Source organism: Miscanthus floridulus, unplaced genomic scaffold (assembly GCF_019320115.1).
Source record: "Miscanthus floridulus cultivar M001 unplaced genomic scaffold, ASM1932011v1 os_1402, whole genome shotgun sequence".
Classification (NCBI taxonomy): Eukaryota; Viridiplantae; Streptophyta; class Magnoliopsida; order Poales; family Poaceae; genus Miscanthus; species Miscanthus floridulus.
The window spans coordinates 1-25285 of record NW_027097696.1 but is presented as its reverse complement, the minus strand read 5'-3'; the positions used below and the strand labels follow the sequence as shown (position 1 = coordinate 25285).

Here is a 25285-nt window from a genome sequence, read left to right as displayed (position 1 = left end):
CAATCGCCCCCCACATCGCCGACTCCGACCAGCTCGCGCTCATGTCATTCAAGTCACTCGTGAGGAGTGACCCATCGAGAGCCCTAGCTTCGTGGGGCAACATGTCCATTCCCATGTGCCGGTGGCGCGGCGTGGCGTGCGGCTTGAGGGGACACCGCCGGGGCCATGTGGTGGCCACTGGTAGAGAACCGAGCTTTACTCCCGGTGGGGAACCCCCTCTAGTCCCGGTTCCCCACCCGGGAGCAAGCATCCGGGACTAAAGGGGGGGTCCTTTAGTCCCGGGTCAGGAACCGGGACTAAAGGAGGACCTTTAGTCCCGGTGGGTAACACCAACCGGGACTAAAGGTGCCTCCTGACATGCCACGATGGCCGGCACCTTTAGTCCCAGTTGGTAATACGAACCGGGACTAAAGGTTTTTTTCTTTTTTCTTTTCTTTTCATTTTTTTGTTTTCTTTTCAAAATAGGTTTTCGAAGTCGTATTGTACGCTGCTAATTATATATTTATACGCGCATATAGTATGTTTCGGTTCAAGCACAATGAACGTATTAAATCACACAATTCAAGCATAGAAATATATATATATATATATATATATATATATATATATATATATATGCATGCATCATATATATATTTACATGCATGCATGCATATGTGTATTTTACATTATATTATTTCATGTGCATATATTACAAAAGATTGCATTATAGTTGTTGTGACATAACAAGTTTCTTCTCATCCTCTAGCTTGGCTTCAATGGCAGTGTTGGGTCGAAGTAGAACTCGCCCTTGGAATCGATGACCTGCTCATTAAAAAATCCAACTATAGACTCTTGAATTGCTTTGATTTGGTCTTGCCGTATGACCTTTTCCTCCAACCATCGAGTCTACAGGTTTGAATTAAAGGAAAATAAATTAATATATGTACATATATATATATATAAAGACATAGTAACACAATCAATAATAATAATTAAATGAATATATAGTGTATTTTTAACGTACTTTGAGTCTCTCTGTAGGAGTTCTTTGGGAGAGCACCTTGATAAACTTGCAAACATAGTAACCACAGTAGTTGTTCCCCTGTTCCTGCCTCAGACACCACTTTACGAGAAAAAGATTTGTCATCCAATCTGGTGATCCGGTGAAAGCTATATGTTTAATTAATAAAGATGATGCGATTCAAGGGACTTACTTTCAATGGGATTACATTCAGTGGCGCTTTGCATTTTTCCATGTGTTGCTTCTCAATAAAGGTTTTCCAAACACTGCCCAATAAAAAATTTGCCACGTCATCAGATATAGTTAATCATCATGTTTGTGTGTATATATAGTTGCTAGAGATCCCGAAATTACCTCTGGATAATATCTATCATATCTTGGTAGTCTTGTTGTGGTTTTCTCATCGAGTCATAGATTATCAAGTGACTTTTCACCAGATCGATGTCCATCAATATCCAGTGATTGCTGCATGTGTTTATAGGATATAACGCATAACACTCATTAATTAACTAGAATCAACATATGAGCCATTAAGGCTATGATCGACATGATTAACACTCACTTGAAGTTATAGGGAAAGAGTATATCCTTCTTGTGGCGTTGGTTCACTAAGAAGTTCATGAGGTTACTCTCTGACTCAGACTTCCAATTAGTCATTGGAGTAATTGGGTCTTTGAATACTATATGGGGATCAACAAAACCAATTTCATTGCAGCCTTCCTTTCTGAGCTCTGTCATTGTAAATCTGCATATATATAGTACTTGTTAGGATAATTTATATGCATATACACACATATGATAAGTTTAATAATAGATCGAAAGAATTATTACTTACAGGCAATAGCAGCTAATGATAACTTTGTCCAGAGAGGTCAGGTGGCATAGTTGATGAAATTCTGCAAAGTCAACATACATAACATCATCGCCACGGAACCAATGTTCGTCTCTAATTCTGACACCAACGCAGAAGTCTCCACTGGTAGACGCCTGCATATACCACTTGTTTAGCAGGTACATTTGCGTCCCCAGATCAGATAAGGCTTGAGGGTTGTATAGACTCTGGCCTAGTACAAATTTTTTCTTCCAAATATCAACCTCCGCCGCACTCTCAATGTTTCCATCACCAAACATCTGGTAAAGGTCGAGACCAGTCTCATCAAGAAATTCACCAAGGTGATCCAAATCGACATCCGGAGGTATGTTTGCCTGATGCATTAATCCTAAATTCGAACCATATTCATTACCAACAACTAGCGGGGGGATTGATTGGTGCGCTTGTTGTCCGAGTTGGGCAACTCCTTTCCCTGCCCGCTTCTTTTTCTGTGCCGCCTCAATTGACTTGGTGAGAGTGCGGTCATAGTCTGATAACGTTGATTTGGATGGCTTACGAGATTCCCGCTGTTGATGCTGGTAAGAAGTCACCTTTTTTCTTAAAATATCCGGAGCTACGAAGAAGTACGGTTTCTCTGGGTTTCTCCTTGCTTCTTGATTCATTTTAAGTTTGTCATAGAATCTAGACATGTCTTTTTTATATGCATCAGTTCCTTCTTCCTTCTCTTCAGATATTATTTTGGGAATAGCCCTTGGTTTCACGGTGGCTTTCTTTGCAAGCAGGGACTGGTTCTTCGTTTGAGGGGCTGGCCTCTTGCTAGGCTTCTTGGTAGGCGGGGGCGGGGGAGGCGTTGGAGACCTCCTTGGAGGTGTTGGCAGCGGCGTTGGAGACCTCCTTGGAGGTGGCGGCTGCGGCGTTGGAGACCTCCTTGGAGAGGGTGTGGATGCAGCCTCGTCTTCCAACACAATGTCATCGTACAGAGCACTATGATGATCTGGCGATTGAACAATTGGATTTAGGTTGGGGGAGGATCTGCTACAAAAAAAGGAATGACATATTATTATGAGCAGATTGTTAATTATTTAAGCCAATACAAATTAATGATATAGTGTTTTCATCCGCACGTACCTATGGTGAGGTAGTTCAGAAGGAGGTGGAGCCGACATCCCTGGAATGATGATGTAGCGCTTGCGCCATAGAATGAATGTCTTCTCCGCTTCTCCTAGAGTCTTCTCGCCATCACCTCTAGGAATGTCAAGAGGCAAATCACTAAAACCTTTTTCAGCTTTATCTACCGAGATGGTGGCATATCCTTCTTGGATTATATTCCCATGAATCCTTGGTGTCTTGGTTCGGTCGATAGGATTAACAAGACCGATAGCCACCTTGATTGTGGAATTCTCCTTCGGAATGTGTAGCTCACACGTTGTACAAGGTTCAGTGACGTCATCCACAGGGAAGCGCAGTCCTGTGTCCCCTTGATTTGGTATCTCCGTGGAAGCGCAGCTGCTTTTCAACTGAACAGATTGGCTAATGTTGATTCCTGGCTCTGATGCCTGCTTGCTTGCACTCACTGCTATTTGCACTTGCCTTTTGATTTCCTCCTGCATTCTCGCTTCAAGGTTTTTTTCCCGCTCCTGTGCTTCACGCACCGCTTCCTCCAACCTCTGGAGCCGGTGTGCCTCTTCTTCCTTCTTTCTCTGGCGACTTCTGTAGGAAGGTCTGTCCTGAGGGAATCCATGCTCCCACGAGACACTTCCTTTGCCTCTAGTTTGGCCACCATGTTCAATAGTCCCGATAGCGTATGTCAGCTCATCCTTCTCTCTGTTGGGCCTGAACGCACCACTAGCAGTAGCTCTCTGAGCATAAAACAATCTTTCTGCTGCTTCTTGCAGTCTTGCGCCATAAACGCACTTCCCTGTCTCCTGGTCTAGTGTTCCCCCATGAGCGAAAAACCAATTCTTTGCACGTTCTCCCCACTCGAGTGATTCTGGTCTGATACCCTTGGCAAGAAGGTCTGCTTCCATTTTGTTCCACTTCTTAATGGCAGTCGGGTAGCCACCTGATCCCAAGGTATGGTGGTATGTCTTCTGTTGGGCATTACGTTGGTTCTTTATCACCTGACTCACACCCTCTTCTGAAGTCTTGTACTGTACAAACTCATCCCAATAGGGCCTCTGCTTTGAGATCGGGCCTGGGACAGTAAAATCTGGTGCTATGTTCTTCTTGACATACGTCGTGTATAGGTGTTTCTTCCAAGTCTGAAACTGGGTGGCCATCTTCTTCATTGCCCAATCCCTAACTCGCTCCTTCAATTCATCACCATCTATTATATCATCATAATCATCTGTTTGGAGCATGAAATGTACCAAGACATCATTCCAAATTAACGCCTTGTCACGATCGGAGACAAAACTGATATGAGGAGCATTGGTCTTCTTCTTCCATTCACGGGTACTAATCGGGAGCCGGTCCCGTACAAGGTAACCACAGTGGTGCACAAATTTCATTTTATTCGGCCCCCCCCCCCGGTTCTCCTGTATCCACATTGAACTCCGAGATGATGAAGCGACCCTCCAATGGCTTTTTGGGACCTCGAACATTTTTACTCTTCATTGTAGTTGTTGATGTCGATCCAGAGGGCTACAAAACATAAACATTATTTTTAATGTCATGAGCACACATAAGACATATGATAATATATATATATAGCTAATAATAAAAAATATATACTTGGCCAATATGTTGTTGCTCATTTTGTTCAAGAGCTAAGTACTGACTCCCGTCATCTACATCCTCTTGCACGTTATTTTTAGCACCATCATCGCCGGCAACTTGAGTGCCAGTGTTGATCAAATTCATCATCAACTCCTCCTCATCCATATTTCTCGGGTCGGCCATCTAGCTTCAAAAAACAAAACCAATATATAGTACGTCAAATCTTTGCTTATTACATGCGTAAAATCTACAAATAATATGCATTATTAAATCTTGCCCCTCGATCACGGATGCAATTCGCCACACTAGGACGAACTATGTCGGTACTAGGGCGAATTAGGGCACGAGAAAGGCGGTGTGACAAGAGTGGCGGTGCTCCACTCCGCCGTATATATGTCTGTACACATGGGTGAACGAGGGCGGCGGTGCTCCGCCATATACATAGAAACGCATGGACGAAATGCATATGAATACAAATGACGTATATATACGTGTCGGCGCGGTGGCCGGTGTGCTGACGACGATGACGTGAGGCGGGCCGGCGTGCTGACGACGACGACGACGTGAGGCGGGCCGGGGCGGTGTCGGTGCGTGATGTTGTGATCCTATGTACCATGTGATCAACCATGTAGTCATTCATCATATGAGAAAATTCTATGTTAATAATATAAGTATAAGTCATTATGAAGTGTAAGTATATGTGTCTTATTGCTCATATAACCATTACTATTTCCAAAATGATAAGAATTTATTTTCTTCTTCTACAGGCGATCTCTGATGCTATGATATAAAGTTTGAAGATAGTCTTTCCGGAAAAAAATATGTAATGCTCATATTACTTTAGCAACATTAATATATTATATCTGTATATTCAAAGTTCACAAATGAAGAAACATGTGATATTTTTGATAAACTAAAAACGCTTAGTTTATAAACTGGGTATCAAAATTGAGTTCCTATTTGACCATTATATATCCTACAACAAATCCTTCAAAAAAAAGACCCTACATGAATATATTTGGATAAAATTTCGTTAACAAACATTGATCTATGAAGATAGAAAAAATTCTTCTATTGAAACTGCATCTTGAAATAATGGCATATCATATAGTGATGAATATATGGCGGTTGATGGGCTGGATCATTAGCGGATGGTTCGTAGCGTTGTTTCCAAATAATATATAGCGTGTTTATTATACAAGCCATGGATTTACATCGATCTAATTAATTTCTAAAGTAATTTCATTGGTGATCCTTAATTATACTTGTCATTTAGAGTTCCAAATATTCAAAACTTGCCTTAAGATATGTTTTTATTTAAAATCATTTAGAGTTCCAAATATTCATTTTTAGTTTCTAGATTTTGTGATTCAAAATTTGGAATTTTCAATCGACCTCGACCGTTGACACATGGCTTACACCAAAGTTGTAGTTTTCGACGTGATCTATAACTCAGCAGTGGAGGGCTCGGATGAATGTACAAAGAGATCGACGAATATATCACCTCGAAGCTCGGCAGTGTACGTACTGGAGGGCCTCGGGCCGGCGCGGTGGGGCAACGCGCGGTGGAGGGCCTCGGGCGTAGAGGAGGGCGCGGTGGAGGGCCACGGGCAAGCGCGGAGGAGGGGCACGGGCGCGCGCGGTGGAGGCCGCACGAGGAAGAAGACGGCGGCGCCGGTGTCACGGAAGGCGAACGGACGCGGCGCGAGGAAGAAGAGGGCGGCGGTGTTCGACGAGGAAGAAGACGAGCAGATCGATCTGCCAGGCGCTGGAGGTTATATAGCAGAGGAGAATTACTCCCGGTGCCAGCCACCAACCGGGAGTAAAAACCCTTTACTCCCGGTGCGTATTGCCAACCGGGAGTAAAGGTACCTTTACTCCCGGTGCGTGTTACCAACCGGGAGTAAAGGTATACCTTTACTCCCGGTTGGTAACACGCACCGGGAGTAAAGGCTTTTTTTGGCGGGCCACGAAACTGCAGCCCACCTTTACTCCCGGGTGGGCTTCCCACCCGGGAGTAAAGGTGGCCTGCAGTTTCGTTTCCCGCCTGTTTTAAGCAATAGTCTTGTTAAATACAATAGAAATACAATAGTTTTTATTAAATACATAGTAAATTAAATAAAAGGCATAAAATTATTTTGTTAAAAATATGAATTTTATTTTTGTTTATTGCACATAGGAAAAATCGATAACCTAACTTTTTTTATTTTTTGTTAGAATTATAAAACATAATGTAACTAATATTTATTATTTCGTTAATGCAAAAATGTAGTGTTTAATTAAAATTATTAAAATTATTGGTTTTGGACAGGAAATTTGTTTTCACATCATTTTAACGTTAATATTTTAATTTTTCATCACTCAGTATCCTAATTTACCTTTTTGAGAGAGAAATCCCACCTAATCAAACATTGATTTAATTTGAAACATGACATAATAAACATCTGAATTCACAATTATTACATAATATCTCAAACACACACTATATTAAATCACTATATCATCAAGTGGGCACAGCAGTGAACTTCTTCTTTACGTATGTCCCTTGGTTATGATCGCTTCGTAACCATGGAGTGTCCTCATCATTTACCAAGATGCTAGGGTCTTTGTTCACTTTGAAGGGCGGAATTCGGTCATCCTTTTCATATTCTTCTGACATGTCCGACTTGTCCTCAATTCCCACGATGACTCTTTTCCCTGAAAGAACTATGTGGCGCTTTGGCTCTTTGGTTGAGTCATTATCGTTTTTCCCTCTTTTTGGTTTGGTAGACATATCATTGACATAGAACACCTGATTCACATCCTTGGCAAGGACGAATGGTTCGTCTTTATACCCAATATTACTAAGGTCTACTATTGTCATTCCATACTCGTTGTCTACTGTTACTCCGCCTCCGGTCACCTTGACCCATTGGCACTTGAACAATGGGATCTTCAAAGTAGGTGCATATTCTAGTTCCCATATTTCATCTATGCGTCCATAATATGTCTGCTTATTCCCATTCGGGTCTGTGGCATCTATGCGGACACCACTATTTTGGTTGGTACTCCTTTTATCTTGGGCTACTATGTAGAATATGTTCCCATTTATCTCGTACCCTTTGTATGTGATGATATGCCATGATGGTTGCATAGCCAATAAATACAGTTGCTCATGGATGCTCTCATCACCTTGACATTTTTTTCGCAACCAACCGCCGAAAGTTTCCATGTGCTTATGCGTAATCCAAGCTTCAGTCTTCCCTGGAAACTCGGATCGTAAGAGATCCTTGTGTGTCTCAATATACGGATCTACCAAAGAGGAGTTCTGTAGAACTGTGTAGTGCGCTTTATTGAAATAATCATCATCCGTACCAATATATGTTTTCCTCCCTAGTGTCCCCTTTCCGCTTAGTCTCCCCTCATGTCTCGATTCAGGAACACCAATCGAGTCAAGGTCGGGAATAAAGTCAACACAGAACTCAATGACCTCTTCTGTTCCATAGCCCTTGGCGATGCTTCCTTCTGGGCGAGCACGGTTGTGAACATATTTCTTTAGGACTCCCATGAATCTCTCTAAGGGGAACATGTTGTGTAGGAACACAGGACCGAGAGTGAAAATCTCCTTGACTAGGTGAACTAGGAGGTGTGTCATAATATCAAAGAAGGAAGGAGGGAACACTAACTCAAAGCTGACGAGACATTGAACCACATCATTCTGTAGTTTAGCTAGATCAGTTGGATCAATTGCCTTCTGAGAAATTGCATTGAGGAATGCACATAGCTTTACGGTGGCTAGATGTACATTTGGAGGTAGAATTCCTCTTAATGCAACTGGAAGTAATTGCGTCATGAGAACGTGACAGTCATGGGACTTTAAGTTATAGAATTTCTTCTCTGTCACATTTATAATACCCTTTATATTCGAGGAGAATCCAGATGGTACCTTGATGTTGTTTAAGCATTCAAACATGATTTCCTTCTCCTCTTTGCTTAGAGTGTAGCTAGCAGGACGTAAGTAATGGCGTCCATCATCTGTCTTCTCTGGATGCAGGTTGTCTCTTTCTCTCAAACAACGCAGGTCCTGTCGTGCTTCAAATGTGTCCTTAGGCTTTCCATACACACCCATAAAGCCTAGCAGGTTCACACAAAGATTCTTCGTCAGGTGCATCACGTCGATCGAGCTACGGACCTCCAGGACTTGCCAATAGGGTAGGTCCCAAAATATGGACTTTTTCTTCCACATGGGTGCGTGACCGTTAGCGTCTTTCGGAATAGGTTGGCTTCCATGTCCTTTTCCAAAGACGACTTTCACATCATTGACCATATCGAGTACATCCTCACCGGTTCGGTTGCGAGGCTTGGTCAGGTGGTCTGCTTTCCCTTTAAAATGCTTACCTTTCTTTCTTACGGGGTGATTTGCAGGAAGAAATCGACGATGGCCAAGGTACACGACCTTTCGACATTTTTTCAAGAATACACCTCTAATATCACCGAAGCAGTGTGTGCATGCATTATATCCCTTGTTTGACTGTCCTGAAAGATTACTTAGAGCAGGCCAATCATTGATTGTTACGAACAACAATGCTCGCAGATCAAAGTGTTCTTGTTTGTACTCATCCCACACACGTACACCTTCTTTATTCCACAAAATGAGAAGTTCATCAATAAGTGGTCTCAGGTACACATCGATGTCATTGCCAGGTTGCTTCGGGCCTTGGATGAGCACAGGCATCATAATGAACTTCCGCTTCATGCATAACCAAGGAGGAATGTTGTAGATACTTAGAGTAACAGGCCAAGTGCTATGACTACTGTTCTGCTCTCCAAAAGGATTGATACCATCTGTACTTAAAGCAAACCTTAAGTTTCTTGCGTCATTTGCAAACTCCGGGAATTCTCTATCGATTGCTCTCCACTGGGACCCATCAGCAGGGTGTCTCAACATATTGTCTACCTTACGGTCTTCTTTGTGCCATCGTAACAATTTTGCATGTTCTTTGTTTCTGAACAGACGTTTCAAGCGTGGTATTATAGGAGCATACCACATAACCTTGGCAGGGATTTTCTTACGTGGACGTTCGCCCTCAACATCACCAGGGTCATCTCGCCTGATCTTATACCGCGACGCATGACATACCGGGCATGCATCCAATTTCTCGTACTCTTTGCCACGGTATAGGATGCAGTCATTAGGACATGCATGTATCTTCTCTATTTCTAGCCCCATAGGACAGACAACTTGTTTTGCTTCGTAGGTAGTGGCGGGCAATTCATTGTACTTCGGAAGCATCTTCTTTTAGATTTTTAGTAACTCTCCAAATCCCTTGTTAGATACACCATTCTTTGCCTTCCATTGCAGCAATTCTAGTGTGGTTCCCAACTTTTTCTGCCCTGCATCACAAGTTGGGTACAACAATTTCTTGTGATCTTCTAGCATCCGCTCGAACTTGATCTTCTCTTTTTCACTTTCACATTCTCTTTGTGCATCACGAATGACCTGACAAAGATCATCAGCCGGCTCATCTTCTGCGGCTACCTCTTCTTCAGCTTCTCCCATTGCAGTATCATTGAAGCACGCACCATCAGGAATAATATCATTGTCGTCCCATTGTTCTTCTTCATCTTCTTCCATTACAACACCGGTTTCTCCGTGCTTTGTCCAACAAATATAGTTTGGCATGAAACCCGACTTGAACAAGTGTGAATGAAGAGTCCTTGAGCAAGGATATTCCACCGTATTCTTACATATGGCACATGGGCAGCACATGAAACCGTCGCGTTTGTTTGTCTCGGCCGCACGTAATAAAGAATGCACGCCGTCAATGAACTCTTGTGAGCGGCGATCAGCATTATACATCCAATGACGGCTCATCTGCATTACATGACATAAATATCATATTAAAACCTAGATCATAATTAATTATTTATACAACATGCGTGCCACCACAAAAGATACAAATTTATGAAAGCATCGCTACAATGTAGACAATCCCAACTACCACTAAAAGAACTAAAGCTAAAATACATTTCAGGAGCACAAGGATTTCGCGACCAATCTCAACTAAAACAGACAGATCCCCCGATTGTGCAACATCTTTGGGCTTCTTCGGCTGGATCACTGCCTCATTAGCCGCCGTATCTGCCTGTTGTGCAAGATATTTTTGTACGAGTTCAACATACTCTTCCTCCCAGTAGAAGCCTGAACATCGTCCACTGCCATCCCACTGAAATTAAAACAAAAAACTAGAACTTTAATCACAACCATCATGAAAATAGGTATAAACTAACCATAATCATTAAATACGATAAAATAACTCACATTGTGATCCGGACACTTGTAGAAGATACGATCCTTGTTGGGACCCTCCTTCTTCACTCGGTACTCCATCACAATCTTCATCTCATCACGACACTTGCCGCATGGAATGAGAGGAAGGCCCGGCCTAAGTCGCTTTGGAAACCCATGAGAGGCCGAGGACCCGGAAGCAGTTGCCATCTACTCTCTATACTCATTTTTTAATACACTATAAATTTCTTCTTTTATAAACAAATAAAATTAACAAACTATAAAATTATCTAGATCTCTAAACAATGATATTTTTAATGATCATTGTGTTCTCGTCTTTTACTGCGGCAGATAAGTAATTCATATGATATTTCCGCAAATTAACAGAAGAATGGGAATGTACACATATAACAGACTACTACGACGATATCGGGACGTGTGAATAAATAACCATCCGTACTAGTTGACCTTGCTTACGTGATCATCTCGGCGAGCATTTCTCCACCGGACAGCACCGTACTTGGTCAAGGAAGAGCTCCGATTCTATGAGGAAGGGAACACGGTCTCCCACGACCGTTGTCGCTCTCCCTCGTATAATCAAAGCTCCTCCTTGATGTCCGTTACCGCTCGACAGAGAACATGCTTGCCGAGCTGAACACGGTCCGCAAGTTCAACTAGTACGGATTTTCTATAATTTTCTAACTATTTTCTAAGTTTTTATTTATATATACTACATTTAGGTACGGTGATTGACAGACTACTACGACGATATCGGGACATGTGAATAAATAACCATCCGTACTAGTTGACCTTGCTTACGTAATCAGCTCGGCGAGGATTTCTCCACCGGACGGCACCGTACTTGATCAAGGAAGAGCTCCGATTCTACGAGGAAGGGAACACGGTCTTCCACGACCGTTATCGCTCTCCCTCGTAGAATCAAAGCTCCTCCTTGACGTCCGTTACCGCTCGGCAGAGAACATCCTCGCCGACCTGAACACGGTCCGCAAGTTCAACTAGTAAGGACTTGCTATAATTTTCTAACTATTTTCTAACTTTATATTTATATATACTTTAACCTTCTTTCATGTAAATATGCAAGCTTAAAGTGATTTTGAGCTCAAATTGCTTACAAATGAAAAAAAAACCACAATAAAGAATATAGTGAATAAAATGGCATAAGAAAATGGTAAAAAATGAGAGTATGAGATTGGTAACCTTTACAACTGAAGAATCGACGGAGGAATCGAAGAATGGATGGAGGAACAATGGAGGGAGGGAGGAAGCAAGAACACTACTGCAATGAGCTTCAAAATGTGCTGAGCTCGGGCTCGGGGAGGAAGGAGGAGACGGCCGATTTATAAAGGGAGAACATTTAGTCCCGGTTGATAGATCCAACCGGGACTAAAGGTAACTTTCCAACCCCGGGCGCAGCCACGGCCCGGGAGTAGACCTTTACTCCCGGTTGGAGCCACCAACCGGGAGTAAAAGTATACCTTTAGTCCTGGTTGGTGGCTCCAACCGGGACTAAAGGTCCCTGCCACCTCTGTCTGGCGCAGTAGCCGTTGGGCAGGGGCCTTTAGTCCCGGTTGGAGCCACCAACCGGGAGTAAAGGTATTTCTAGTCCCGGGGGCAAAAAATTCCGGGACTAGAGCCTATTTTGGCAGAGGATCAAAGGTCTGTTCTCTACTAGTGGGCTCTGGACCTCCCCGAGCTCAACCTGACTGGCACCATCACCCCTGCGCTGGGAAACCTCACTTTCTTGAGGCGACTCAATCTTTCATCGAATGGCTTCCAAGGGATCTTGCCTCCAGAGCTCGGTAACATCCATGACCTTGAGACTCTACAACTTACCTACAACTCCCTCTCTGGCCAGATTCCACCGTCACTTTCAAACTGTAGCCACCTGATAGAGATTTCCCTCGACGACAACAATTTACATGGGGGAGTACCCAGTGAGTTAGGCTCTTTGCGCAACTTGCAGGTACTCAGTCTTGGCAAAAATTGGCTTACAGGAAGAATCCCTTCCACCATTGCCAGCCTTGTAAACCTGAAAAAACTAGTCCTAAGATATAACAACATGACAGGAGAAATCCCCAGAGAGATAGGCAGCCTTGCCAACCTCAACGTGCTGAACCTGGGTGCAAATCAGTTCTCAGGAACGTTCCCCAGTTCACTGGGAAACCTCTCAGCGTTGATGACTCTTTATGCTTTCAAAAATAGTTTTGAAGGACGCATTCCACCACCACTACAAAACCTCTCCTCTCTTAATGTACTTGGATTGGGGGGAAACAAACTCCAAGGAACCCTCCCTTCTTGGTTAGGCAACCTCTCTTCACTAGTATTCCTAGATCTTCAGCAAAATGGTCTAGTTGGTCAGATCCCAGAATCATTAGGAAATCTTGAGATGCTTGAACACCTTTCTGTCTCAAGAAACAATCTTTCAGGTTCCATTCCTGGTGCGCTTGGCAACCTCTATGCCCTCACTATACTTGATCTAGTGAGCAATGAACTAGAAGGCCCTTTGCCCCCTTTGATGTTCAATAATCTTTCCTCTCTCGAAGTTCTAAATGTAGAGTACAACAACTTGAATGGGACTTTTCCACCTAATATTGGAAGCAACCTTCCGAAATTGAACTATTTTCTTGTATCAAACAATCTATTTCATGGCATGCTCCCCTCATCCCTTTGCAACACCTCCATGCTTCAATATATTGAAACACTAGAAAACTTCCTATCGGGAACGATTCCAGAATGCTTAGGAGCTCACCAAAGGAGCCTGTCTGCAGTGTCAATTGCTTCAAATCAGTTTGAAGCAACAAATGATGCTGATTGGAGCTTCGTGGCTAGTCTGACCAATTGTAGCAACCTGGTTGTATTAGATGTTAGCGAGAATAATCTCCATGGCGTGCTGCCAGCTTCAATTGGTAATCTCTCAACACAGCTGGAGTATCTCAGCATGTCATACAACAATATAACTGGAACAATAACAGAAGGAATCGGTAACCTCATCAACTTGCAAACATTTAAAATGCCTCATAACATTCTCATAGGTGCTATTCCGGCTTCCCTCGGCAGCCTCAATAAGTTGTCTGAATTATTTCTGTACAATAATGCCTTGTCTGGACCCTTGCCGGTAACTCTTGGCAATCTTACACAACTAACTAGACTTCTCCTCAGTACAAATGCTATAAGTGGACCTATACCATCTAGTCTCAGCCATTGTCCTTTAGAAGTATTGGATCTTTCTCACAACAATCTTTCTGGTCCGACACCTAAAGAACTCTTTTCCATATCAACCTTGTCGAGTTTCATCAACATTTCACATAATTCCTTATCTGGGGCTTTGCCATCAGAAGTCGGAAGTCTAGAAAATCTCAACGGACTTGATTTATCTTATAACATGATTTCTGGTGAGATTCCATCCTCCATTGGTGAGTGTCAAAGCCTAGAATTTCTCAATTTATCAGGAAACATCCTTCAGGGCACAATTCCACACTCACTAGGAAATCTAAAGGGCCTCTCAGGGCTTGATCTTTCTCACAATAATTTGTCGGGGGCCATTCCTGAGATCCTTGCCAAACTAACTGGCCTTTATATATTGAATCTCACATTCAATAAACTCCAAGGTGGAGTTCCAAGTGATGGGGTATTTCTCAATGCAGCAGAGATCTTAATCACTGGGAATGATGGTCTTTGTGGTGGTATCCCTCAACTGGGATTGCCACCTTGCCCCACCCAGACAACCAAGAAACGACATCAAAAACTTGTCATAGCAGTCTCCGTATGCAGTGCACTTGCCTGCGTCACATTAGTATTTGCATTGTTTGCACTCCGACAAAGGAGCCGCCAGAAGACAAAAGCACACCTACAAAGGTCGGTCTTGAGTGAGCAATATATGAGGGTTTCTTATGCCGAATTGGCTAATGCAACAAGTGGTTTTGCATCCGAGAACCTCATAGGAGCTGGGAGCTTTGGGTCAGTTTACAAAGGAACAATGAGAAGCAACGACCAGCAAAGAGTGATCGCTGTTAAGGTTCTCAACCTCATGCAGCGTGGTGCATCTCAAAGTTTTGTTGCAGAATGCGAGACTTTAAGATGTGCTCGACATCGGAACCTTGTAAAGATATTGACTATTTGTTCAAGCATTGATTTTAAGGGCCATGACTTCAAGGCCCTCGTGTATGAGTTTCTACCGAATGGAAATTTGGACCAATGGCTGCACAAACATATCATCGAAGATGGTGAACCAAAGGCACTAGATCTGACTGCAAGATTAAATGTTGGAATTGACGTGGCGTCCTCACTTGATTACCTTCACCAACATAAGCCAACGCCAATTATTCACTGTGATCTTAAACCAAGTAATGTTCTCCTGGACAGTTCCTTGGTTGCTCGTGTGGGTGATTTTGGGCTTGCGAGGTTTCTACATCAAGATATAGGTACATCAAGTGGATGGGCATCAATGAGAGGATCAATTGGATATGCAGCTCCAGGTACCTATCATTTGCTCTGTATAAATGTACTCCACCATGTTGGCTTCAACCAAAGCTCAAGCCTTTCTTGGTGTTGAGCTTTTTACGAAATTTGAAAATCTTATATCCGTGGAATTACAAGAAACTAATTTAATACACACATGTTACTTTATCAAATTAAAAGAAAATCTCATTTTGGTTTTTTTCAGAGTATGGACTGGGCAATGAAGTATCTACCCAGGGTGACGTCTACAGCTATGGCATACTATTGCTGGAAATGTTTACCGGGAAAAGACCGACAGACAACGAATTTGGTGAAGCCATGGGGCTCCGCAAGTATGTTCAAATGGCACTACCAGACACAGTGAGTACTATCATGGACCAACAGCTTCGGATGGAGATAGAAGATGGCGAACCAGCCACTTCAAACTCCAAGCTCAGAATTTCTTGCATCACTTCGATTCTGCAAGTAGGGATTTCTTGTTCGGAGGAGATGCCCATGGATCGTATGTCAATTGGAGATGCTCTGAAAGAGTTGCAAGCGATTAGAGAGAAGTTTCAGAAGCTCCTCTGTAGTGAAGCAGCATCATCATCCCACTGAATATTCTCCTGCTGCATCCATTAGGTGGTTTGTGCATTAGAGCATGAGATCGATTTGTGTGATTGCATGATATATTATTTTACTACTATTTTCAGGAAGCACCAATATTCTTCCAAATAAACTTGTAGCTCCTTTTCTATTGTTTGTTTGAACTAAAGCGCTTGTGTGTTGATTATACCGATCTTAACAAGGCATATACCCTAAAGAGTTATGTGCATATTTTTTTCTTTCACAAATCTTGTATGCATTTTTTTCTTATTACAAATCTTGTGCGCACAATTTTGTTTCACTAGTATTGTGCATAATTTTATTCACAAAATCTTGTGCACATAATTTGTTTTTTTAATAAATGTTGTGACTGGGTGTGGTTGTGCCACCGCGCCCGGCTCGCCCTGCCGCCCAAGGGCATCAGCACTGCCAGAGTATGATCTTCGGTGCAAGCTTCAAGCCCAACTGAAAGTGAGATGCCGGATGGTCGCCGCATTCAGAAGAAGTACTGACTGTGATCGATCATCCTTCCTGGCTCTTACAGGATTCATCATCGGGCACACACTGCTAGTGGCGTCAATTGCTCTAAGGTTGCTTGCCTGATAAACTTGGTGGTGCCGTTAGTTACAGGGGAAGAGCAGAAGTCGAGCAGGCCAGGTCCGCCGGTGGTACAACGAAGCTGGAGAGGACGTGCACGACCTCACGCATGGTGGGCCATGCGTGGCTGCTCTCGCGGACGCACGATATGCCCACCCTGAAGAGTCGAGCGATCAGGCCGGCGGGCTCTGGCGGCAGCCGGGGGTCAGCCACGGCCAGGATTGCTGCCGTGTCCGTGGGTCTCGGCACGATGCTTCGCGCCCAGTGGACGAGGTCGATCTCGTCGCCGAAGTCGCCGAGCGGGCGGCGCCCCGTGACGAGCTCCAGCAGCACCACGCCGAAGCTGTACACGTCCGTCTTCTCGTCCACCCGCAGCGTGTACGCGTACTCTTCACGCACCACTTCGAGCGTGTACGCCACGTTCTTCGTTCTTACCAGGAGCGATGTACCCGTACGTGCCGGCGACGACCGACACGGACTCCTCCGCCGCCACCGCTCTCGTTCCGTCGGAGCAGGACGCGCCGCGGCTGAGGAACTTGGCGAGGCCGAAGTCAGCGACGTGCGCCTCCATCGCCGAGTCCAGCAGGATGTTGTTGCACTTGACGTCGCGGTGCAGGATCCTCGGCGAGCACTCGTGGTGCAGGTTGCACAGCGTGCGCGCCGCCTCAGTGGCGACGCGGTGCTGGTCGCCCCAGCCCAGGAGGAGCCCGCCGCTGTCGCCGTGCAGGACCGCGCCCAGAGACCCCATCGGCATGTACTCGTACAGGAGCCGGTTGGCCTCCGCGCTGGACGCGAAGCCGAGCAGCCGCACGACGTTCCGGTGCCGGATGCCGCCGAGCGTGGTCACCTCGGCGCGGAAGCCGTGGTCGCGGCGGCCGAGGCCCGGGAGGCGCTTGACCGCCACCTCCGCGCCGACCCGCGTCACGCAGCGGTACACAGTGCCGCCGTGCCGGCACCTCCTCTGCCGATGATGTTCTCCTCCCTGAGGCACCCGAGGACGTCGTCCATTTCTAAGTCCAGGCTCTGGAACCATGTCATCTTCCACGCCGAAGGCCGCTGCCGCTTCGCCATCTCCCGCCACGCCCTGCGCCCCAACCTTAGTCCGAGGCACATAGTCACCACCATGGCGCTGGCGGTCGGCACGAGCCAAGCAGCGTCCTTGTCTTGACACGGCGTGAACGCTGCAACGACAGAGTATTCTGTTAGGGACCTTTTCTTTTCATTTCAGACAGAGCCCCATTCCAAACAGAATACAACGGCTTATATGGATGCCGCCTCCAACAACCATGGGCCGAGCCCCTACGCCTAACAGGCCAAGCCCAACAACTCCATTCACTTCCACCTTGAAACAGCCTTATGTTGCCAGATCCGGATCGAGTTTCAAACTAATCACGTTTTTATTTTTTGAATTCGAGACATGGGCCTCCCCTGGGCCTTACAGCTTCTAGTGCTTCCTCAGTCTAGTGGCCCGCTTCAACAGCTTGAACACGACTATCAACGCTGGTGGCCCTGACGGCATTGCTGAATGCTGATGGCTATGCTTTCAGTGGTAGGCGATGTCCCGTTGACCGCGAGGCGCCTGTGTTGACTTTGTAAATTTTGAGATATGTCGGCTCAGTCCTTCGAACGTGCTCATAGGGGTAGGGGTTAGCGTACGTGTGTTCATAGGGTGAGTGTGCGTGCGTGTTGTGGACGTCTACATTGTACTGTGTAATTCTAAAAAATATATATATTTTACCTTTCTGAATTATTGTTGTAGTCTAGTTTTTCTCCTCGAACTATATAAAATCGTTCAAGTTACCTCACTATCCTAGTTTGGAGTGACTTTGAAGGTGATTTTGTATCTTTTAAATATAAAAATCGATAAATATTTGGCAAGGTTTCTAAACCCTAGAAATGACTCTAAGATTTAAAAATTTCAAAAAATATAGAGATAGATTGAGATATGAGAAATTCAAATAAAATATTTAGAGCTCATGAAAATATTACTATATTCTTAAAAAAATGGATTAGCTCTAGGAAAATGAAAAAATATCCCAAAAATTTGAAAAATCCTTGAAACATTCTAATTGATATGTAAATATGTTTTGTAAATGTTTTGCAACAAAAAAACATAATACGCAACCAACACGAAATGCATTGCATGAATGCATTCACAGTTAATCTATGTTGCATTCATGTTCGTTGCATCTATGACGCAGGGAGGTGATGGAGAGCGCCCCTGGCTTGCTTGCGGGCTTGCGGCGCCCTAGTTCCCCCAAACAACAGCGGGAGCCGGAGCACGCGCGCTGCGAGGCCGATCAGGAGGTCGGTCCTCCGCGTCCTTTGCACGCCTGTCCATGTACAGCACGCGCTGCGAACGCTCACAGTGCCTCCTTTACGGAGCACTACTCCACGCACGTCCTCGTCCGCTGTCCCTTTCCACGCGTAACGCGCGGCGCACGCATTTTTGGCCCATGGTGCACGTCAGAGTCCAGCGTCACGTATTCACGTCCGGCGCGGCAACCGGCAAGGCAGAAGCAGAAGCCCGTAGGAACTTTCCTCCCAGCCCCACGCAGGCGGTGCAGCACGGAGGGAGTGACCGCTTCCCTGGATGCTTCTGGGCTTCTGGCCCGGCAGTTTCCACTCCTGGTTGCCTGCTGGTTCGTCCTCCTCTGTCCGTCGTGGTCCATCGGCAAGTGCGTCATCACCAGTCTGATCACGAGGAGCTCCACGTCCACTGGGCTTGGAACCGCACCGCGCACTCAGATCCGGCGTGCACGCATCCATCCAATGATCCAGTGCAAGTTGAGCGCTCGGCGGCCGGTGCAGAAGCACCAAGGTCCAACGCCGTGCTCGCTGTCGCTGGGATCCACCTAATAAACTAGTATTGTCTGCATGCGGCGCCCAGGCAACCTGTGTTTGTCTCGTTGACGTACGTCCTCACTGGAAAGCAAGCCCCGGCAGCACGAGTGACCGACCGGCCATCCCATTCCGCACTAGTAACAGCGGTCAGCAGATCAGCATGCATGATGAGTGCAACGAGCGAGCGAGTGCCTCTCCCTCTCATGTACCGCACCGTTGGCTCGCTCGCTCATCACCACACGTTAGTCACCATCGATCTAGGCGTCTGCGTCTAGCGCTGCATCATTGCTCCAGTCCCGGCCCGGCCTCTAGTCCAAGACAATTGCGATATCAAGCCGTATCTCATGATGGGTCGAACCAAACTAATTTGATGTTTACAGATTTCGGTGCATTTTTAAAAAAATATAAGATTAGTACAAGCCGTAGGAGAACAAAGCTAAAAACGATCAATATTTTACAATGTACTAGTCAATAAAAATCTAAAGCTGTTCGGCTGATGGTTTCTGCAGCTAATAAACGGACTGAAGCTGATTTGTTAGGAGAGAAAAATATTATACCATACCTGATAAGGCAGACTGATAAATTCTAAGCGAACGGGCGACACCTCATTTTTTTTCCCAAACAAGTTCTTTTTAAAATAAAAAATGACGTCTTATTAGGGCTGGGTTGCTGGGTGAAGCTAATTTTTATGGTGTACAAAATAAAACATTTAGGTTGTCGCTGAAGGAGCTATATGATCATTTCGGGAGTTTATAAAGGTAAATGAGAATGTAGGAAAAAAATAAAGACCCATAGTGTATTCCATCATATTTAAAAGTAGTATAGGTGTACCTCAATACCCAAACAGGATCCTTGTGGGAAAATAGATATATTGTTTTTAAAAATGTATATCTAAAAGCCAAACTCCCAATTATCCATTTATCTTCGTAGAATTTTAAATTTACCCCCTCTTTATAGTTCGTAAAAGTACAAGAAACATGACGCATCGATCATCATCACCAAAATAATGACCGAGCAGCCTCACATGTCCGGCATTCCCTGTTTCCGCTGCTGCGTCGCACTCGCACACTCGCACGCCTCGTGCTCGTGCTCCCTCCTCCCCTCCCCCGTTTGGCCTGCGTGCCCGCGTCTCCCCAGATAGCAAGGAACGAACCCCGCCCGCGACCCGCCCTCTCACCGCGGCATTTCCTCGAACGCCCCGCGCACCCCGCGCCCCTCGCCGCCCATGGGCTCCCTCCCGGTGCCGGCCCCGGCGGAATGCGCCCCCCCGCAGGGGCGCGCCACGGTGTCGGCGTCGGACCTGGCGCCGCTCTTCTCCGCGCAGCGCCGGCACCTGGACCACTTCTTCGACCGCCTCGACATGTCGCAGGCGGCGGCGTTCGCGCAGGCGCTGCTGGACGCGCCGGGCGCCGTCTTCTTCACGGGCGTCGGCAAGTCGGGCATCGTGGCGCGCAAGATCGCGCAGACGCTGGCGTCGCTGGGCTTCGCGCGGGCAGGGTTCCTCGCCCCCGTCGACGCGCTGCACGGCGACATCGGCGCGCTCTTCCCCGGGGACGTCCTCGTGCTCCTCTCCAAGTCCGGCGCCTCCGACGAGCTGCTCGCGCTCGCGCCCTGCGCGCGCGCCAAGGGCGCCTACCTCATCTCGCTCACCTCCGCGGCCTCGGGGGCGGACTGCCCGCTCGCCGCGGCCTGCGACCTCAACGTCCACCTGCCGCTGCAGGGGGAGGTCTGCCCCTTCGGTCTCGCGCCCGTCACCTCCACCGCCATCCAGATGGTGTTTGGGGACACCGTCATCGCCGCCATCATGGAGGCAAGGCGACTCTCCAGGGACCAGTACGCCTCCAACCATCCCGCTGGCAAGATCGGCAAGACCCTCATCTTCAAGGTGAATCAATCACCTCTAACCCTAACATAAACAGGCTGCTGGCATTACAGTTAGTTGTTTTTTTAGAAACGCTCAATTACCTTGTGCCGACACCCGGTGTGAGACATCAGATCCCAGACACCCAGACGCTTTATCACTGCTAGGATTCCTTCACCGTTGCGTGTCGGTGGCGGTGGGATCGGTTCAAAATTGCCCTGGTTAAACGCTCATTATGATTCGATAGTCTTGTCGCTATCCAACCGACATTTTGTTTCTGTTTGTGGCTACCTATCATGTTCTTTTATGTGCATATGGAGGAGATCTTATTACTTGTCGTTTTCGCAGTCTTTTCATTGTCTCAAGAAGGATACAACAAGCTCTCAAAGCAAAGAAGAAAAATACAACAAAGTGCCTCATCAGTTGTGTGCATTGTTGATTGTTTAATTGTGGCCGCTATCTACAAATGTCATAGCAGAGGATGATGAATCGGTCACGGGTGTGCATAACTTGTCACATTTGAATGAATGTTTTGTTTTGTTCATCTGCAAAGTAGTTACTGAATTCTAAAACAAGAGTAGATCTTGTCTCTTCAACCATCTGATTTCTGTTGGGCTGTTGTTGTTAAATCAGCATGTGCAATATCTTGTGCTGCCACCTGGTTGGGAGACATAAGATCCCAGATGCTTATTACTACTAGGATTCCTTTACCGTTGTGTGTCGGTGTCGTTGCGTGTCAGTGTCGGTAGGATTGGTCCAATAAATAGCCCTGGTGAAACGCGCTTTATGATTGGATAATTTTGTCACCATCCAACCAACATATTTTTTCTGTTTATGGTTACCTGCCGCGGTCCTTTTTATATGCACATGCCATTTTTTGCCTTTTTTCTCTGTTGCAAGAAAAACAAAACAAAAAAAGTTCCTAACCATTTGTGTGTATTATCGAATGTCTAATAGTGGCAGTTATTAACAATCTACGTAGCTCTGGGTGATGTGTAAGGCCAGCTGTTCATGACATGACATATTTGAATGAAGCCTTAGCCTTGTTCATATGCAAAGTAGTTACTGAAAATGAAAACAAGCTTAGATCTTGTTGTCCCAGTTATCTGATTTCTGTGGGTGTTGTTATTGATCCAGCATCAGCATGTGTGTCATTTTCTTGTTTCTATAGGTGAGGTGTGTCTTTTAGACTCTTTGTTCTTACACAAATACCTTGCAGGTTAAGGATGTTATGAAGAAACAGAATGAACTTCCTCTGTGCAAGGAGGGAGATATGATAATGGAGCAACTCACCGAGCTCACCAGTAAAGGTTGTGGTTGTCTGCTTGTGGTTGATGAAGAGCATCATTTGATTGGGACCTTCACTGATGGTGATCTCCGGCGGACACTGAAGGCAAGCGGACCAGCTATCTTTAGTCTCACAGTTGGAGAGATGTGCAACAGGTTTGTCAACATTAACTTGCTATATATTACCTGGCCTGTATGAATTCCTTCTCTCGTAAGTACAGCGGTATTTGTAGGATACTGAGATCTTTTCAGTACATCTGGAATTTGGAAATGGCAAAGTACAAGCAGTACTTTTTTGTTCTTTCCATCTATTGTTTACATCCAATTTCTGAAGTGTTGTTGTTTTATAAACCATATAAATCCGCATGTATTAACCTTTACAGATTGCAGTAGTAGCTGTACTATGAAAAACACAAGTCTCTCTGTCTCCCTAAAATAGCCGAGTTGCCTATCCTCGATACATCATGCTAATAAATGAAATTCAATATAATATGCTAAATGTTTATTATGCATTATATAGCTCTGGGGTTCATTGTTTTTGCAGAACTGTATATGTATATAGCTACATTGTGTTTTATTGAGAATAAACATTTGTTTTGTCAGCAGCAATATACTTCAATATACAATACTGTGATAAACAGTTTTGAGTGAGAATAAGTAGTTTTCTTGCTACCTCCGTTTTGTTTTTTCAAGAGTTGGTTTTCATTGCTCGGTTCTGTTAATTTCTCATATGAACTTTGTTTGTGTGTTCAAGCTTTGATGTAAGATACACTATCAAAGAAAGAAAATTCTGTCTCATTATCAAACTGGATTCGGAACATCTCTCCTGCTTTTCTGATCTTTCAAGTCGATATACCAGGCTGCATATTCGTCTGTTCATTGTGACATTCAATGAAAATAAATGCCTTTGGTATTCAATATCCAATTGTTTTGTGTAGATAATGCTCAGTTCCATATATTTGTGGCGTCATATCTTTCATTGTGTTAGTGGAACCTGTTCCTAGTATAAGCCAGATGCGAGTCTTGTCTAACTTCCCTGCACTATCTAACAGGAATCCAAGAACAATCACTGCGGAGGCAATGGCAGTTGAAGCCATGGAGAAGATGGAGTCACCACCTTCACCTGTACAGTTCTTGCCTGTTGTCAACGAGAACAACATCGTGTGTGGGATCATCACATTGCATGGATTGGTCTCTGCCGGATTGTAGACTTCTGTGGCATCATCACCTTCTGCTGGATTGTAAGCTTATGTGCCAGCTTACCGGGTTCTAATTGCAGATATCCTTGCCGCCCAGTACATACCAGAGACGTTTTATCGCTAGAGTATTTATGTGGAGCCTAGACTCTTCAGTGTACCCTTATGTATAGTGTTGGATAAGAGGAATATGGTACACTGCTGTTTTGCAGTTGGCTGTTTAATAATGCTTGTGTTTTGTACTTAATTTAAAATTCTCTTAATGCATCCGGGTGTGGCAGACTGAGCTCACGTACTTAGACTGACTTAAACATGTTCAAATGCATACAGACAACGACACAACGTCCATCTTTTCTAGATGACATAGCATCAAGCTCAGTTGATGCGTACCAAGCACAGACATCGTTCACAATCACGCGTACAATAAAACAGCTAACTCGACTAGAAATATGCGTTTAGTAGGCGTGGTAGAGTTATACATGCACTGAACAAACACAATGGTTCATCGTGCTTCATCTGGCCTTAAGTCTTTAAGTTCCAGAAATCTAATGCAAACGGCAGACAGTGTCCTAAGACATTGTTCAAGCACACCAATGCTCCATACTTCGCAGCAGCAACGTCTACTGATGCCCAAAAGCCTCCATCATCTAGCCGCTACAAGGAAGCTTCACCTTTCCCATTCAGAACCCGGGTGTGGACGCTCTAACCCTGGGCTTGCTGATAGCTGGAGGAGCTGGATGGTGATTGGTTAAAGCCTGATCCCAACCCATGATGTGCGGCAATGCAAACTGCATGAATACAAAAGGCCAGGCAGTCAGAAAGTAATAAATAGAGCACTATCCAATATATACTCCTACTAGAAAGTAAGCAATTCAATTAGGCCTCGCTCGGTTAAGGCAAAACCACACCAGGAATTATTCCGGCTACTGAAAGCTTATACAAAATTAAATATCAATTCTGGAGGGGAACTCTTCCTGGCACTCATTCCTGATAAAACGAACGGGGCCTTAATGAACAATAATGGTTATGTGCAAGTGTCGAGGCATTCATGACTCATAGGCACACACCAATCATTTTCAACAACGTAAAGCTCAGTAGCATTGAAAGTTCCATATGCCTGAAAACAATGACACGGATGAACTTCATGGCAATGCTGATATATATTTTTATGGTTCTGGTAACATTGGTAGATAACAAATGGAAACAGTGAAACTTACACTCAGAGCTGTGCGCATCACAGAAAACTCAGCTTTTGTGACAGGGACTGAAAGGCGATCATTAGTCTTCTCTACACTGTTCACAACAGCTGCAAAAGAAAAGAAAATTGGTGCATTTCCGAGGAGAACCAATCAGTAGAAAAAGAAAGTTTAAACCAGGTACAACGGAACATATCAGATAAAAGGACATTGATGTCACATTATAATGGTAAGTGCTAACTAGCTATAGCTTGAAGCATTCCCTTTTTCATTTCAGGAAGCTGCTTTAACAGTGGCAAAAGCTCAAACTTACAAGAGACTATCTGATCAATGGGCAATGCCTCAACAGTATTCACAAGATTCTCATATGTCCTTTCTGATAAAGTTTTTAGGCTAGCAGCAGTGCTCAATATTTGGTA

General features: G+C 44.9%; 1 protein-coding gene, 1 long non-coding RNA gene and 2 pseudogenes across 2 annotated transcripts; 2 read left to right on the top strand and 2 right to left on the bottom strand.

Annotated features, from left to right (window-relative positions):
* The first annotated feature begins 20 nt into the window (after positions 1-20).
* On the top strand, positions 21-15897 carry LOC136533998 (receptor kinase-like protein Xa21). The gene is made up of 3 exons (XM_066526505.1): positions 21-170; positions 12515-15317; positions 15506-15897. Exons 1-3 carry the CDS (start codon positions 42-44, stop codon positions 15895-15897), a joined length of 3324 nt encoding a protein of 1107 aa, XP_066382602.1. The 5' UTR covers positions 21-41.
* A 612-nt stretch (positions 15898-16509) lies between these two features.
* LOC136533999 (leucine-rich repeat receptor-like kinase protein THICK TASSEL DWARF1) lies at positions 16510-17553 on the bottom strand (annotated as a pseudogene).
* A 2779-nt stretch (positions 17554-20332) lies between these two features.
* On the top strand, positions 20333-23924 carry LOC136534001 (probable arabinose 5-phosphate isomerase; annotated as a pseudogene).
* A 454-nt stretch (positions 23925-24378) lies between these two features.
* Positions 24379-25245, bottom strand: LOC136534002 (uncharacterized). The gene is made up of 3 exons (XR_010778637.1): positions 24888-25245; positions 24738-24787; positions 24379-24458 (listed from the first exon to the last, which is right to left on the bottom strand). It is a non-coding gene; the product is annotated as an uncharacterized lncRNA (long non-coding RNA).
* Between the last annotated feature and the right edge of the window lie 40 nt (positions 25246-25285).